This window comes from Chiloscyllium plagiosum, chromosome 1, assembly GCF_004010195.1.
Source record: "Chiloscyllium plagiosum isolate BGI_BamShark_2017 chromosome 1, ASM401019v2, whole genome shotgun sequence".
Taxonomy (NCBI): Eukaryota; Metazoa; Chordata; class Chondrichthyes; order Orectolobiformes; family Hemiscylliidae; genus Chiloscyllium; species Chiloscyllium plagiosum.
Genome location: NC_057710.1, coordinates 129,448,929 through 129,461,323, shown reverse-complemented (window position 1 = coordinate 129,461,323; position 12,395 = coordinate 129,448,929). Strand labels below are relative to the sequence as shown.

General features: G+C 40.3%; 1 protein-coding gene across 2 annotated transcripts in view; it reads left to right on the top strand.

The window, feature by feature from the left end:
* Window positions 1-11,571, top strand: part of LOC122553132 (synaptopodin-2-like) — a 126,828-nt gene extending 115,257 nt beyond the window's left edge. Inside the window, exon 6 of one of the 2 annotated variants that reach the window (XM_043696708.1) lies at window positions 8,105-11,571. In XM_043696708.1, the coding sequence (XP_043552643.1) occupies window positions 8,105-8,692 (588 nt within the window). In that variant the 3' untranslated portion in view covers window positions 8,693-11,571. The remainder of the gene's footprint in view (window positions 1-8,104) is intronic. The other variant, XM_043696698.1, reaches the window with a different exon arrangement.
* Window positions 11,572-12,395: the final 824 nt, after the last annotated feature.

The following is a 12,395-nucleotide window of genomic DNA, read 5'->3' as shown; positions in this document are numbered from 1 at the left end:
ATCAGCGTAATTCATTAAATTAGTCTTTAAGTAACTTTTCTGTATTATTATCCTATTATCATAGTTTGTTTAACAATGATTTGGAGATGCCGGTGTTGGACTGGGGTGTACAAAGTTAAAAGTCACAAAACACCAGGTTATAGTCCAACTGGTTTATTTGGAAGCTCTAGCTTTTGGAGCGCTGCTCCCACAACCACCTGATGAAGGAGCAGATAAACCTGTTGGACTATAACCTGGTGTTTTGTGACTTTTAACTTTGTTTAACAGTGTCTTTGAAGTTGTGTTCTTTCACTACAGCTGTCTATTGCATACAAATCAAGTAGTTTGAATTTGCACTTTCCATGTATGTTCAAAAATAATTGTACATTTCCCTTAGTGTATGACACCCTTGAAATTATCTGTTCCTCCTTAGATAAAAACCAGAGGATGACATATCATTACAGAATTAAAAATTCCACAATTGTCAAAACACAGCTAGAAGTGATAATGTTAAGTGAGATTTAAAAACTGATCTGAAAAACAATACGAGATACAATGATCAACTTTTAATAATAATAGCTAATAGATGCTGTGACGTTGGGAGAACGGGTGTGGAGGGATGGTCATGTGAGTTATTTCAATGTATTATGAAAACTTTTCAAAAGACGTGGTCAGTGGTGCCACTGCAACAAGCTAAATAAAGGAGTGAAGATTCTTGGGTGCAAGATGAAGCTGTGTATTTCACTATTTATAGTTGATGCCACTGTTCTAGTGTATATGTGGCCAGCAAATCTGTATTATTATAATAGTTGGGCTGTTCTGTACTCAACTGTATTGACTTAGAACAGTAAAACAATGCGGGAGTGCAGAAATTTTAAAGCTGACTTACCTGCTGATTTCTGCCCTAGGTCCTGATGATCCTAACTTTAACCTGCTCTTCTGAGCAGACAAGAAAATCTCCTGCCTGAAACCTGATGGGTCTTTCTTTACTTTTGCAGGTTGCACTCAGTAAGGCAATCATTTCGTGCTGCCATTGTCAGATGCAAAAGTTGCCCACTGGGAGATTAAAAATCAAATAGCTCGTGGAATTTTCCAGATCATCATTACACAAATAAATATGGCAAACAAAATTCAAAAGCTCACAATATCTGTTTAAAGAAGCAAATGTCATGTGAAGAAAAAACTCTTTCATATTTGAGTACTTATGGTCTGGAACACTGTCTGTCAATGTGATGAAGGCCTTTTCAATTGAGGCTTTCAAGAAGGCATTAGAAGTTATTTAAGTCAAAACAATTTGGAGGTGCCGGTGTTGGAGTGGGGTGTACAAAGTTAAAAATCACACAACACCAGGTTATAGTCCAATAGGTTTACTTGGAAGCACTAGCTTTTGGAGCGCTGCTCCTTCATCAGGTGGCTATGGAGTATAAGATCATAAGTTACAGAATTCATAGCAAAAGTTTACAGTGCAATGTAACTTAGATTATATAGATTCATGCAGGTTTTGAGCAAAGTAAAATGTAATTCTGAAGTAAAAATTCACCCCACAAACTTATATGTATGTGTGTGCATGTGGGTGCAGACAGCGGGGTATGAATGTCTGTGAAAGAATGTGAGTATGTGTATGTATACGAATGTAAAGGGGTATAAGTCTGTGAGAGGGTGCGTGGATGAGTTTGGGAGTGTATATGTGAGTGTATGAGAGAGAGCTTTGCATGAGAGGTGGTCTGCATAAATGGATGGGTCTGCAGGAGTGTCCGTGTGTGTGTCTGTACAAGTGTTTGTGTCTCTGTGTGACTGTCTGTCTGTCTGTGAGTGCATAGTGCAGTGCGGTCACCTGTAGTGTGATGTGAACCCAAGATCCCAGTTGAGGCCATCCCCATGGGTACCAACCTTGGTTATCAACAGTGGCTGATGGTACCCATGGGGATGGCCTCAACCAGGACCTTGGGTTCATGTCACACTACAGGTGACCCCACTGCATTACACATAGTCAGACAGATATACACATACTTCTACAGACCCATACACTCACGCAGACCCTCTATCATATGCTTACACAAAGACTCCCACTCTCTTTACACTCACACACATACACATTCTCCCATTTTCTCACAGACACTCATATCTCCCTCAGCACCCACCCACCCACATACACACACAGGTATAAGTTTGTGGAGTGAATTTGTACTTGCAGGATTACATTTTATTTTGCTCAAAAATTTCATGAATCCATGTAGATTAGAATCAGTTTGAACATCAGGACACAGACAGCCTCACACATGGCACCTCACACCTTCAGTGCATTATCTGGGTCAACATGGCACCTATTGTTAAAGTTCACTTGCTAATGTAACTTTAAGAAACTTCTGGAATTTACATATGAAAGAACTGAAACCGACATGCCTATTCTAAAAGATGAGAGACTTAACAAACAATCCATCTTTTTCAATATATGATTTCAGTTACATCACACTGTAAACTTTTGCTATAAATTCTGTGTCCTACGATCTTATATTCCACAACCACCTGATGAAGGAGCAATGCTCCAAAAGCTAGTGCTTCCAAGTAAACCTGTTGGACTACAACCTGGTGTTGTGTGACTTTAAATAAAGTAGAAACGATATTTAAAGTCATGGGGAAAAGGCAGGAGAATATCATTATGACATAAAGCTCATTTGGTGAGCTGGTGCAGAGATGAAGGGTGAGTGTCCACCTCTTGAACTGGAATAATACTGTAATTCAATTTGCACACAACATGCTCCCACAAAAATAACATGATCTTGAGCACATAATCTGTTTCTCAATATTGATTGAGAATATTGAATGGTTAAGACTTGTGCAGCAGAGTTATCCCTATCTTCAAAACAGAACAACAGGATCTTTCATGAACACATCGAGAAATTTCACAATTTTGTGTACCCACCTTAGGAGCAAAATTGCTTTTGGAACCTCTTTGGAAATAAACTAACAGATTTTAAAAAAAAGATCCTCCACAGAGAAATGCCTGAAAAATATTTCGAGGTGTTCTTCATGTATAAATTCTTCTTCCTTTTAGCTGTGAGTCACTCTCCAACAAGTGAGAATCTGATTTGTTACATTTTGATGTTCATTATAATTGCCATTACTGAATCCTCCATTGTCAAGATCTTGGGGTTTACAGCCTTGTCTTCAGATAACCTGTTCAGCAATTGCTGGGCTGCCAGTACTGGTGGGAGAGATCATTGTGAAGAGGGCCACGAACAGTGACACACTGAAGCACCACACCACCTTCTCCCCCCATTCCCCTTCCCCGATTACCTGAAAGGAGCTGGAGGCACCATATCCACAAACCTCTACTCTCTCCATCACCAATACTTAGTGGCAGCAGTGTATACTGGCTATAAGATGCACTGCAGAAATTCACCAAAGATCCTTAGACAATAAGTTCCAAACCCACAACCACTTACATCTAGAATGACATGGCAGCAGATACATGGGAACACCATCACCTGCAAGTTCCCCTCCAAACTACTCACTAATCTGATTTGGAATATATTGATGTTCCTTCACTGTCATTGGGTTAAAGTACTGGAATTCCCTCCCTAATGACATTGTGGGTCAACCAACAGCAGCAGATGGACTGCAGAAGGCAGCTCACCGTCACTTTCTTAATGACAACTAGGGACAAGATATAAACACTGGTGAGCCAGCAAGTTCCATGTCCCAAGTCCCATGACCCATGGGGTGGGCGAACTCAGTGACAACTAACACACTGCCTCCACCACCAAGAAATCTTACCAGACCATTGGCCAATCAGCTTGTTTAGAACTGTCTTGTAAACATTTGTTTGGCCCCTTCCACTGACACTCTCATTCGTTTGGCCGAACTGGTCCTCACCCTTAACAATTTCTCCTTCGAATCCTCCCACTTCCTCCAGACCAAAAGGGTAGGCAGGGGCACATGTATGGGCCCCAGCTATGACTGTCTCTTTGTTGGCTATGTAGAACAGTCAATCTTCCATAATTACACTGGCACCACTCCCCACCTCTTCCTCCACTACATTGATGACTGCATTGGCGCCACCTCGTGCTCCCGTGAGGAGGTTGAGCAATTCATCAACTTCACCAACACATTCCATCCTGAGCTTAAATTTACCTGGACCATCTCTGACACCTCCCTCCCCTTCCTGGACCTCTCCATCTCCATTAATGACGACCGACTTGACACTGACATTTTTTTACAAACCCATCAACTCCCACAGCTACCTGGTTTACATCTCTTCCCACCCTACCTCTTGCAAAAATGCCATCCCATATTCCCAATTCCTCCGCCTCCACCGTATCTGCTCCCAGGAGGACCAGTTCCACTACAGAACAAACCAGATGGCCTTCTTTTTTAGAGACCGCAATTTCCCTTCCCACGTGGTTAAAGATGCCCTCCAATGCATCTCATCCACATCCTGCCCCTCCGCCCTCAGACCCCACCCCTCCAAACCGTAACATGGGCAGAACGCCCCTGGTGCTCACCTTCCACCCTACCAACCTTTGCATAAACCAAATCATCTGCCGACATTTCCGCCACCTCCAAAAAGACCCCACCACCAGGGATATATTTCCCTCCCACCCCTTTCCGCCTTCCGCAAAGACCGTTCCCTCCATGACTACTTGGTCAGGTCCGCGCCCCCCCTAAAACCCACCCTCCCATCCTGGCCATCGCAGGAATTGCAAAACCTGCGCCCATACCTCCTCCCTCACCTCCATCCAAGGCCGTAAAGGAGCCTTCCACATCCATCAAAGTTTTACCTGCACATCCACTAATATCATTTATTGTATCCGTTGCTCCCGATGCAGTCTCCTCTACATTGGGGAGACTGGATGCCTCCTAGCAGAGCATTTTAGGGAACATCTCCGGGACACCCGCACCAATCACCCTGACCTATTGTACTCTATGCAACTTTCTCCCCACCCCCCCCCTCCGCTAGCTGATCTCTCCACCCTTCAGGCTCTATGCCTGTATTCCTGATGAAGGGCTTTTGCCCAAAACGGCGATTTTACTGCTCCTCGGATGCTGGCTGAACTGCTGTGCTCTTCCAGCACCACTAATCCAAAATTTGGTTTCCAACATCTGCAGTCATTGTTTTTACCTCGTAAACCTTTCAGTCTATTGCAGGCATCAACAATAGAGACCCTTCTCAACAGATGCTCATCAGAATTAAGCAGGAAACTGGAAGAACACATCAGGAAATGGAGAAGTCAACGTTTTGGGATAACCCTTCTTCAGACTATAGTGATACTGTCTGGCTTGCTGTGTTCTTCCAGCGTCCTCCTTGTCTTGGCTTCTAGTGTCTGCAGTTTTTTTTGAGTCTGGCCAATCAGAACCAAGCAGCTTCTGGGTCCTAAAGGCATTTGGTCAAAGTGTAGTCTTCAGGGTGTCCAACTGCAAGAAAGCACATGGTTTTCATTTGTTTCTAGCTGAATGGGGCTTGTGGGAAGTGGGGTTCAGGGTTGGATATAAAGGCAGAACTGTAGCTCTGTGAGAGTAGATCATTGTTTCCTCCCTCCAATCCATGCCTGTAATTAGCCCCAAATTGGTGTAAATAGAGAACTCTCCCTTTCAGATTGTCAGGTACATCACCCTGTTTCTCAGTTAGAATACAAGCCATTTTTCTCACTTGCAGAGAGGACAAATAATTAGGGTTGTGAAAAGTTGAAGTCTTTAAGTGTCCATTAATTGGCTACCTAAGGGTGTTAATTGCTTGCCAATTAGGAAATTCCCACCAGACTTTCTTGCCCATCTCTTAATTGGAAAAGAGAGAGAACGGAGTGATATCTCACCATGGTCAACTCACCCAGTTACTTCCATTTTTGCCACCTCACCACTTCTAGGAAGGGCACATCCAGTCTCTTCAAGTCCTGGCTGATTTTTCTTCTCTTCCACTGCACTCTTGTCTAAAATGATCAATTCAATAGAACAGAAAAAAAAGTCCAAAACTAGTTGCTGATTTATCTTCTATTTTGTAACTCTGCCAAAGACAACATTATATTTATAGAAATTAAAGCTGAGGCCATTGTAAAGTCTGACTGTAGAATCTTCTCTTGAAAATATGCTGAATTATTTTCCAGAAGTCACAATTCCGAAGAGTTCAACAAAATGGGAATAATTTTAACTTCGGGTGATAGTATAAAATGTGTAATATAAACTTAACAATTTCCACTTCCAAGTGAGAAGAAATCAAAGCTACATTGTTCATTATACATTATCCTCAAAGTCAAATTTGCCCCAACAGTGATATAAAGTGTTAGTTTTTCTCAGAAAAGCTCCCTTAGTCTCCCACATGGATTCATAGGCAATTAAGTACAGTGGTACAGTGAAATACCCTAATTTCCATTTTGGCTTGGGTCATTGGATTGATGATTTTGTAATGTTTCATGTGGCTGGTGGATCATGGATCAAAAGAAAAATATATTAACATTCAAGTTTATTTTGATTTTCATTCTATTTCTGTAGAAAAAAGGCACTGATTGTTTACAGATTTTTTATTTTAGGATGTATCTATACTGCAGCCAGTTTGATAAAACAACGTAGACTTTTTGTTTTGTGTTTGACTATTAGGCCATTATATGCCTTGATAATTCACCTCTAAGCAATTCTTAAATTACCCATTATTTATATAATATTGTTTATTATAAACATGTTTTGAAGTTGCATATTGAATGGAAACAGGACAGCAGCACACCACACATTGTGACTTATATAACTCAACCACAACTCCATTCATGCTGATGGTATGGCCAATGCTAGTTTCTCCATGGCCAGTGGAGTGCTCCCCTCAGTCAGTATATAAATCTAGGTCCTTCAACCTCAATTGCCAATTCAACATGACGAGAGGAGCATGCACTGTGCGCAATCTGTTCAATATGATCCACTGTTCCAGACAAGAAGTAGCCCAGAAGGTAAGATTTCAATGATTTTTGTGAAACCAGGATGAGAAACGGTGCACCTCAGGATCCAGATGAAAAACTTAGAACACTACTGTGTTCGACTGCCTTCTGATTGTAGATGTATCCCAGGCCAGAGGCAGGTCAGGTCACTTAGTATGACAGCAGCCCACATTAGGTTGGCCGCCTGGGGCTCCTATCAACACCACAAGAAGCAAACCAGATAGATCTGCCAGTTGGTCATCCAAAAACTATTCATTTAAATATGATTGGCAAATAAAGTTACTCATGTCAATCAACAGCAACATGATAATTAACTCCATTTATACAAATGACCAGTAACTTACTTGAATTTCTTTCAGTTTATTGCCCATATATTACAGATGACTAAGAAAAAAATCTAGACAAAAATTTCTGAGGAGTGGTTAGAAAGTGAACTTGCTACCACATGGAGTAATTGAGGCAAACAGCACACATGCATATAAGGGGAAGCTGAATAAATGCAAGGGTAAGAAATGGATAGATGGACTTGTTAAAAGAATTAGCTGAAGTAAAGGTGGGAGGAGGTTTCTATGGAGCGTAAACGTCTTTAATGGTCTGTTAAGTGACTTATATTACATAAGAAAAAAAATGTTATCCTTTGACTACCATCAAAAAAATTGGGATTTGAGGTGACAGTGCAATCAAAGATTTCAAAAGAGAATGAGACCATCATTTGAAAAAGAAGAAAGTGCAGGGTTACAGGGAGAAATTGGGATTAATGACAGTAGACATTTTTTCTCATTTCAAGATCCAGTGCAACAACATGGGCTGCATGATCACCTTCTGCTCTGTAAAAATTCTGAGATTTTGCATGATTTCACATATCAAAGGGAATGAAGAATATTCTTTAGGCATTACATGTTGATCCCAAAAATAGCATAAACATGTGAAAACTTTGGCAATTTTAAAGTAAACAGAAACATGTATTCCTACAAAGCTCGCATCTCCGATTCATTACTAAGGGAATTCAAAAGGATGCCAAATTTATAATAAATGTTAATGAGTCTCAAATGTAAACAAGCTTTACACTTTACAAAATACATCACAAGTACCACACATGAATTTCAGATTCCCACATTTGAGGTTTCCCTATTGATGTTTTTGTCCTGTTCAACTGTCTTGATCTGCAATCATTTATCTGCATTATTCATCGGTTCTATTTGCAGGCGCAGTCAAAAGGTTTCCAACCTGTACAAGTACCAGAAAAGCTATCACAATACAACTATTCTCATGGGCTTTCTGGAGCACAAGCAATGAAACAGCCAGCAACCCCGTCATCTGGAAGACCAGCATCCCAGTCAGAGAAAATTGCAAAGAAAAAACTGACCCCATGGGATGCTGCATCACAGTCTGCTGTTGGTTCAGTAGAGGAAGCATTTTCCAGAAGGAATATCCAAGAGTCAATAGCAAAGAATATTGTGTCAGCAGCCCGCCGAAAGACATTACCTGAGCCTCCAGAGGAATGGAAGGCACGAGTAGCCTATGTACCACCACTTCCAAGTGGTTACTCATCTGTTGCTGCTTTCCAGGTCAGAAGACCATCGAGCATATCATCCTCAGTCAAAACTACAGCATCAATTCCAACATCTATCAGCCAACAGAGTTCAATGTATAAACTGCCACTAAATTATCAGCAATCACTGACTGATTCAGATCTATCTACTGGGACATGCTCTGAACATGAAACTTCAGGAAAGCAGGTAGCTGATCCAAATTATAACCCTTATCCACGGGGCTGGAAGAAACAAAGATGAAACCATAAAAGAAAAGAATCTTGACCTGTAATTTGTCAGGCATTTCCTCATGTTGAAGATTACTGCGCCATTTGCTTTGACCGGAAAAGTGAACTGGGTTTTTGAAGAGAACATATTGAAAAACGTGGTGTGTGAAAAACTGTAAGATAAACAAAAGGCATTTTGTGGTAGATTTCACCTTCAATCTTGAGTTTTCATTGTGTTATGCAGCACCTGAAATATTTTCTTATGCATATTTTAGTAAAGTGTTGAATTACAAATTGTTAAATGTGGACAAGTGAAAACTATTATTATAGCAAACACAAAGCATTTACAGACAAAGTGAATGCAGTGGATTGGTCTGTACACCGCAGCATTAACCTTATGACATTATTTCCAGATAACTTGCAGCCACTGGCCTTAGAGACAGATTATGAGAGCTTTGGGACATATTGGTACAAGAATGAGCAGCCATAAAAATTGATGTTTATTAAGTGGCAGATGTTATATTTTGCATTGCACAATTTATGGCATTAGAGAATAACTTGGCCAATAAAATGTATGCACAGAATTTGTTGGCTTGGGATGAGTTACAACTCCATAATAGGTTAGAAGGATTAAGATAATACCTTGAGAGGAAGTATAAAATATTTTCCCCAACACAAAGTGACAAATGCCATAAAATAGAACAAATTTTGGGTTTGTTTTTATAGCATTTTAACACTCTGGCTAACAATATATGTGCATTTTGTTTATAATAATTTATTAAGGTCTTGTTCTAATCCCTTATTTGCACATTTGTCTACCCATTGCAATATAGACAATATAGACCAAGAGAAAAAGCAAAGTAACCTTTCAACTCCAAGGCAGGCAGTGTTATGGGATAAGAAAGCAACGTGCGACAGATTTCTTTTTAGCTGGGAAATGTACTGTGCTTTGTAGAAATATTATAGATGTAGGATATTGTGAACAACAGCAATGTCAGAGAAATCTTCAGGAGTATAAAGTAATAATAAACCATGGCAAAAGGTGTAACAAATACATGAAATTTAATCCACTTGACAGACAGAAATGTTGAATTTTTCTGCCTGGATAAAAATTACCCAACAGAATCATGCATGTTTGTTACAACTAAAAAGAGTTAGTCTACAAAGGTAGACACAGACATCTTATTATGGTACTTAACTGTAAACAAAAACGAAAATATATGTACAAAATTGTACTATCAAAATTATTCAGCTCCATTACAACCATCCAAAGTCCACTGACAATTTGTTTATAAATCTAGAGAATACTTATACTAGACTGAAACAAAATTCATGCATACTCTTAAGTCCTACAAATATACAATTCTTTAAAAGTTAGATAAATACTATATTGAAACAAATAATAGTGTACATTAAAAGCGATTGATAGAAATTATATAGGATAATGGGTCATTAGGAAGTTTAGAAATGATGTGGGAAGCATTATAGCCTTTACATTTTGAGCAAACATTACATTTAACTGCTCAACATGAGTTGAAAAGATTATAATGGGTTACAGTATGTGCGATGTGTTTTGAGATGTGATTGCAGAATTAAAGGGGGATGTCGAAAGGTTTTGAATCATTTTGCTTTTTTAGATATTGGGTAAACGTCAGTGTAGTAATTTTTATTGTTAAACTTACAGCTAAAATTGTGATAATCTGACATAAACATTTAGAACATCAATTTTTTTTTTGATTCATGCGATGTAGATGCTGCTGGCTGGACCAGCATTTATTATCCATGTGAAATTGCCATTGAGAAGGTGGAAATCAGCTGCCTCTTGAACACCTCAGTCCATGATGGGTAGACACATCTCCAGTGCTATTACAAATAGAATTCCAGGCTTTTAATGTTGTGACAGTGAAGGATGACAGTAACATCCCAAGTCAGGATGGTGTGGCCTGGAGGAAACTTGCAGATAGTGGTATCCCCATGTATCTATTGTATATATCCTTTTAGATGTTAGAGTCATGGGTTTGGAAAGTGCTGCTGAAGGAGTTTTTGTGAGTTGTTGCAGTACATCTTGTAGATAGTATACTTGTGAATTGGACATGGAGTGAACACCGAAGATGTTAGACGTGGTGCCAATCAAGCAGGCTACTTTATCTTAGACAGGGGAGGGATTAAACTTCTTGAGTATTATTGGTCCATGATAATTCCCTGGATATTGATATTGGGGATTCAGCTCGGATAATAGTTGGATTCTCTCTTGTTGAAAATTACTATTGCCTGTCAGTTTTGAGATCCAAATGTTAGTAGCCACTTATTAGCCCTAACCTGAATGTTGTCCTGATCTTGCTACATTTGGACATGTACTGCTTGTGTTCATGAGGAGTTGCGATGGTGTTAAACATCCCCACATCTGACCTTATGATGGGGACAAGGTCATTGACGAAGAAGCTGAAGCTGACGAAGTAGTTGGGCCTAGGACCACCCTGAGGAACTGGGCTGTAGTGGTACTAGTGCCACCTCTACGTCAAGAGGTGAGGGTTGAAGTCCCATCTGCTCCAGAAATGTCTAATAACACATTTGAGCACATCAATCAGAAAATACCTACCCCAATGATGTGATGTGGCTGAGCTTATTGACCACCAGCAACCATATCCATCATCCTTTTTTCAACAAGCAAGGAGTTTTCCCTCTGACTCCAACTTTGAGTGCAGCATCAACAAGCCAAAACAGTCAAATGCTGACTTGATGTCAAGGGCAGATCCACCCCTTTTTTCTATTTGTTCATGGGATGTAGGTGTCGCTGGCTAGTGAGCATTTTTATTCTAGTTGCCCTTGAGAAGGTGGTGGTGAGCTGCCTTCCTCAACCACTGCAGTCCATGCGCTGTAAGTTGACCCATAATATCTTTAGGGAGGGAATTCCAGGGTTTTGACCCAGTGACAGTGGAGGAACAACAATATATATTTCCAAATCAGGATGGTGAGTGACTTGGAGGGGAACTTGCAGGTTGTTGTGTTCCCATTATTTGCTGACATTACCGTTCTAGATGGAAGTGGTCATGAGCTTGGAAGGTGCCATCTAATGATCTTTGATGAATTCCTGCAGTGCATCTTGTAAATAGTATACACTACTGTTATTTTAGCATCATTGGTGGAAGAAATGGATGATTGTCAATGTCATGGCAATCAAAAGGGCTGCTTTGAACTGGATGGTATCAAGCTTTTTGACTGTTGTTGGACCTGTGCCCATCCAGGCAAGTGGGGACTATTTGATCACACTCTTGTCCTGTGCCCTATAGGTGATGGACAGGCTTTGGGCAGTCAGGAGGTGAGTTACCTGCTGCAGTATTCCTAGCTTCTGACGTGTAGCCACTGCATGTGGCTAGTCCTGGGGTTGAGTTTCTGGTCAATGGTAACCCCCAAGGTGTTAATAATGGGAGATTCAGTGATGGTAACACAATTGTATATCAAGTGGCAGTGGTTAGAATGTCTTTTATTGGAGTTGATCATTGTCTAGAAGTTGTGTAGTGCAAATGTTACTTGCCACTTGTCACCCAAGCCTGGATATTGTCCAGATCTTGTTGCATTTGAACATGGACTGCTTCAGTATTCATGGAGTCACTACTTCTTCTCATGAGTTTACCTATTTGTCCATATTTTGACCAAAGCTGGAATGAGGTCAGGAGATGAGTGAGCCTAGAGATTGAGCTTCAGGAAGCATTTTATTGCGTAAGTGTCAGCTGATA